The sequence below is a fragment of the Crocuta crocuta genome, unplaced genomic scaffold (assembly GCF_008692635.1).
Source record: "Crocuta crocuta isolate KB4526 unplaced genomic scaffold, BGI_CrCroc_1.0 scaffold482, whole genome shotgun sequence".
NCBI classification, from domain to species: domain Eukaryota; kingdom Metazoa; phylum Chordata; class Mammalia; order Carnivora; family Hyaenidae; genus Crocuta; species Crocuta crocuta.
Window position 1 is genome coordinate 1,017,285 of NW_027527459.1, and position 6,075 is coordinate 1,023,359.

General features: G+C 35.1%; 1 protein-coding gene across 1 annotated transcript in view; it reads right to left on the bottom strand.

Moving 5' to 3' along the window:
- Positions 1-6,075, bottom strand: part of THOC2 (THO complex subunit 2) — a 112,518-nt gene that overhangs the window by 84,458 nt on the left and 21,985 nt on the right. The window contains 2 exon segments of the mRNA XM_077763494.1: positions 1,624-1,675; positions 4,604-4,695. Coding sequence (XP_077619620.1) covers positions 1,624-1,675; positions 4,604-4,695 — 144 coding nt within the window.

Genomic DNA, 6,075 nt, shown 5'->3' on the forward strand with positions numbered 1-6,075 from the left:
GTGGGTGAGTGAGAGGACAAGTGAGGAAAATTCTCTTTCCAAGTCTGCCATTCTAATCTTGCTTGTAAAAATTGATAGGCTAAAAGAAATTTCCCAAGAGAAACCAAACATCCCCGAAAATTCACGTTATCAGCAAAAAGCAACGACTTGTAACAATAATTCATATTACTAAATAACTATGAAGGGAAAATATATCCTACTAAAATAAACCAATAAAGAAATTATTAGAACTTACTAGTAAGCTAACTGATGATTACCCAAAGAAAGACATAAAACATACTCCTGGCACTATCAAGGAACAACAGCTTCCACAAAATGTTACTTACAAATCATTCTTTCGGTCCTACAAATTTATAGTGAAAAGAATTTTTTTAAATTTTTTTAAACTTGTCTCATGCTATATTTATATGTAACATAATACCTTTACTGCCTGCCTTAAAAACTAATCTTAAGAGGGTTTTTTGTTGTTGCTGGCATTAATCAATTCAATAGATAGTATGAACATATACTTTATGGTCCAAACCAGGACAGTTTTAAGATTGAAATAAGGCCACCGTTAATTATGCCATGAAAAACAAGACAAAGTGGGACATATGTCCACCCTATCAGTGGTTTGCACGTTTCATTTATCACTCACAGTACACATACATTTTGACCTGTTCCTGATATTACTGCTGTTATGAAATCTTAAATATCCTGAAGGATCAAGCACCAGGAATTTAGATTGTTGAGATCAAATTCCCAGATTCTCAGTAAGACATTTAAGTAACCTATCTATTCTAGGAATTAAGATTAATGAGCTAAATTATTTCATTTCAGCTTGACAAACTCTCAGAGGATGTCTTATTTTAAAGGAATACTATAATGTCTGGTAAAGATTTCCATTAGATCAAAGCTCTAGAAAGCGTAATACTGATGGAGAAAACCGTACTCTAAGTTATCTTAAATCAAATCTAAAATTAGAGAAATAAATTTATAGCATATATTATTTTTTAAATCGATGCTTCTCATGGAGGGACACTACCTTTTGTTCTAAGTCAAAGAAATATTCCTTTTTCATCTTGCATAAATTCTTATTTATTGTGGACAGAGAAACTGCTATTTCCAAAGCTGGTTTCTCATCCTCAAAAGTACTTTTAATTACTTTGCCTCTTCGTGTTCTTTCTAAAATTAAGAAGAATCAAAAGAGTATATATAACAGTAAAGTAAATATCTCGAGTGTCTTAAGTTTGAGAGTCTCACATTTATTGATAACCTGAAGTGAATAAGATTAATTCTGTACTTACTAAAATATAAATAAATCACACTAACTGAACTTCAGAAAACCTGACTTTTTTTTTTTTACTTAAAATGACTTAATTTAGCTCAATTTTATATACACATACATTCTGAAAAACTCAAACTATTTGAAATATAAACTAAAACCATCTAAAGTTAGTTCATAAACAGTGATTATACTCACATTTGACCTACAACACCATATTTTCTATAAAGCTAAAATAATACAATCTAGATTTACAGAAACATTTGTTTGAAAGAAAGCATTTTATTTAACATAGTATATTAATTATATTAATTTACCAAACAGCACTTTTACAGGTGAAATAAAGGTTTAATACCTACCTAATATGCAGAATACATCAGCAAGAATGGAGGGCATATCCTCACGAAATTCCTAATTATAAAAATATAATTACTCATAGTAAATACATGAATAGCACACCAGCAAGTATGGCTTCAGAATAACACTCTTCAGTAAAACTTAAAACCTAACAAAACCCCAACACCACTATGTTGACAGATAATAAAATTCTTCAAGTTTCATAATACAGAGAAAACAGAAAGAGGGACATAACACTTCGAAAAAGATGTTTAAATGTCTACAGTGAAATAACTTCATGAAGAACAGAAACCTAAGCAAGCACTTCAGGAAATATTAAAGAGCACAAATGAGTGACATTTCTCCAAAGAAATTCATGAAAGAAACCGCTGGAATTTAGAGTACCTTATACCTACCTAAAACAAGACTGTTAAAAATGGTACATTTTCATCTACAACTTTAAATGTTGTGCTTATGCCTGAATCAACAACAATCCAGGCAAAAGTTCTAGTGGTATCAGAAATCTAAAAAATACAAAAACAATCACAAGCTGTCGTTCCAGAACTAAAGATTCTTTGAAGATGAAAATAATAAACTAAATATCTATCTTTATTTTCTTTATGCACTGATGTTTGTAGCCTTTGGAGAAACTGCCCCAAATTTCTCCCCTCATTTCTAGATGAAAACTTCAACATTTATTCTAGATTTGTCTCTTAACTTTAGTAAGAATGATAGCTCAATCATTGCAATTAGCTTGCTAGCACTATAGCAACCCTTAAACTAGCCTATTTTCAGATACTAAAGGAAAGAAGTAATTCTAACGAAAAAACTGGCAGCTGTAAGAGACACACAAGATATGCCTCCATGGCTAAGATATGGGGCAGTGAGATACAAGACTATGAGAAAGCCAGGGCAAAGATTCAGCTGCAGAAGTGTATGTTAAGGACTCAAAGGAAAGGGGAAGCTAAGTAAGAACAAAATACATATTAATTTCTTTTGGACTGATACTCATTTTCAAAAAATGGGAGAAAGTATTAGAATCAAATCTATAAATACACTACATCCTATACCAATGTCCAATTTACAGAATGAAATAAATTTAACTGCACATCAGACTTCAGTCTTAAAAGTTTCTTAAGGGCTATGAACTTTCACTAAGTCTACTTGAATGCAAATACTCAGGCTACACGAAGACCAGAAATGAGGGAGCCAGACAAGAGTTTTCAACATGGAAACAGACTATTCCAATAGGAACTAATTCTGCTGTGGTTAAATAGATACAGTTTAGGGATAAAAGAGAAACTGATATTGAGCCTCACTGTTCAAATACACTTCAATATGCAGGGGGAAAAAAGAAAAAGGCTACAGAAGGGGCGCCTGGGTGGCTTAGTCGGTTGAGCATCCGACTTCAGCTCAGGTCATGATGCCACAGTTCCTGGGTTCGAGCCCCACATCGGGCTCTGTGCTGACAGCTCAGAGCCTGGAGCCTGTCTTTAGATTCTGTGTCTCCCTTTCTCTCTGACCCTCCCCTGCTCACGGTCTCTCTCTCTCTCTCTCAAAAATAAATAAAACATCAAAAAAAAATTTTTTTTTAATGGCNCTTTCCTCACTGGTAATTATTATGAAAGCTGTTCTTATTTATTTACACAAGTTTAAAACCAATCGTAATAATAACAGAATAATATACTGCACTTAAGTGAAGAAACTTAACTACTGGTTTACAATAAACACCCTTACACTTGAGAGCTCATCAAACAATTCAAATACCAAACACCCATGAAAAGTATCTGGTCTGAATCTAACTTAAACTCTCTAATACATTAAAGAGTGAAATAATAATAATCACCTAAAAAAGGTTAGAAAAAAATCTATTTATTCATATTTTCTAACACAGCAAATACATGAAAACTGGCATCAAGTATTAGTTAGAACTATGCAACCTCAGGGCACCTGGGTGGCTCAGTCAGTTAGGCATCTGACTCTTGATCTTGGCTCAGGACATTATCTCACAGCTCATGAGTTCGAACCTCACACCAGGCTCCATGCAGACAACACGGAGCCTGCTTGGGATTCTCTCCCTCTTCTCTGTTCTCCCCTGCTCATGCATGCTCTCTCAAAAATAAATAAACTTTAAAAAAAAAAAGAACTATGNTTCAGCTCAGGTCACAATCTTACAGTCGTGAGATCAAGCCCCTCATTGGGCTCCAAGCTAGGCGTGGAACCTGCTTAAGATTCCCTCTATTTCTCTTTCTCTCCCACACCCTAATCCTCCCCACACATGCTCTCTCTAAAAATAATAACTGGGGGTGCCTGGGTGGCTCAGTCGGTTGAGCGTCCGACTTCAGCTCAGGTCACGATCTCACGATTTGTGGGTTTGAGCCCCGCGTCGTGCTCTGTGCTGACAGCTAGCTCAGAGCCTAGAGCCTGTTTCNTTGATATTATATATTGGAGAAAAATATTCTAGCCAAATTATTTTTACAGTAGCATTTTTAATTAGGTATACCTTGATTTCATTACAGTGCAGGCTTTTTTCTTTTTTATGCCCTCCCAGTTTACCTAACATTTTCTTCTTTACTCACAACCAGACAAAAAGATGAAACCTCTTTAGTTCCGCCTAGCAAGAATGGCTTACCAATACTGCCTTAAAACATTCATTACTATAATTTTGAACAAAATGAAACGCAAGTTATATACTTTAGAGATCTTTGTATCAAAAGCAAAATATGTGGGGCGCCTGGGTGGCTCAGTCGGTTAAGTGCCCAACTTTGACTAAGGTCATGATCTCACAGTCCGTGAGTTGCAGCCCCGTGTCAGGCTCTGTGCTGACAGCTCAGAGCCTGGAGCCTGCTTCGGATTCTGTGCCCCTCTCTTGCTCTGCCCTCCCCCCAATCATGCTCTGTCTCTCTCTCTCAAGAAAAAATAAACATTACAAAAAATTGTAAGCAAAATATGTAATTACTATTAAGTTAAAAACATTAAATATATACATATATACATACTTACACTAATATCACTAAGAACATTAGATGCCTGTTCATGCTTTAGATTTCCTTTAATGACATGGTATGACAATTCATAAAGAGCTTGCTGGAAATCTGTTGAACATAAAAGAAGAAATGTAAGAACACAATCTCCTGAACATAAAAAGTAGACCCTCTGAGGAAAGACCTCTCTATTTCCTACTTCTCAGAATTGTAAGTATCAATAAGGACCAGAAAATAGATTTTTGATGTTTTTCTCTAGTTTTTTGTTTCTTTTACTTTCACAAAAACACAATACTAAAAGTAGAAAAAAGCTAACCTGGACTCCACTACTATAACTACTGCTTAAACATTTCCTTCCAATCTTTTTCTACATGTCTACATATTTTACATATTTGTGTCCACAGTGCACATCATGTGGTATTGATTCCCCCATAAACATTTTTTAAAGTATTTTCTCATGCTACCAAAGTCTCCAAAATTATTTTTAAGGACAGCATAGAACTCCAGCAAGTGGATATAAACTAAATTAACCATTTATTTCACCACCAAATTTCACAGACTTTTAAAAATATATTCAGATTATAGGCAATTCAATCTCAGGGCTACACTGACAATAGGTAAAGAATAATAGTCAATATAAAATCAAGTTTATCCATATCCTACGGTCAGAGAAATTTCTCCCCAAATCTAGATCTTTTCTATTTTCATCAGAATGCAAACTAAAATAATTGCATACATACATACATAAAATGGCAGTCTTGTGAGAACTGTCCATCACAAGTAGTCTCATTTGCTATTACCATAGCCTCCTCTCCTAGAGGAGGAATTTGGGGGCCAGGGGGGAGTTAATGGTCAAGGGAATACCTCCTTCTAGCCATATTTTTCTTTAGTCGTATACACTGAAAACTTTACTGCCTTCCTCTCATTCAAAGTAGAAAAACAGGGGCACCTGGATGGCTCAGTCAGTTAAGCATCCGACTTTTGATTTCAGCTCAGGTCATAATCTTTCAGTCTGTGGGTTCAAGCCCTGCATTGGGGCTTCACGCTGACAGTGGGGATCCTGCCTGGGATTCTCTCCCTCTCTCCCTCTCCTCCCCCTCTCTCTGCACCTCCTGTGCACACGCGTGCACTCACTCTTTCTCTCTCAAAATAAACTTTTTTAAAACGTAGAAAAACAATTGTATGGTGACAAATTGTATGGTGCCTGTGGTGAGTATAGCATGTATAGAGTCAGAGTTCTTGAATGACTATGTTGTACACCTGAAATTAATGTATGTGTCAACTACAAAAACTGAAAAAAATAGGAAAACAAGAAGCTCTAAAAACAGTTGTAAAATAAAGTCAATTTATAATCCACTTTTGAAGGGAATCAAAAATTTTTCAGAGCAAAATAGCAAGTAAAATATCAAATACTTAAAAAATCTTCTCCCTTGGGTTTTACTAGTCACAAAAAAGGAAGAGCAAAGAAATCAAAACTTATATCAATACCCC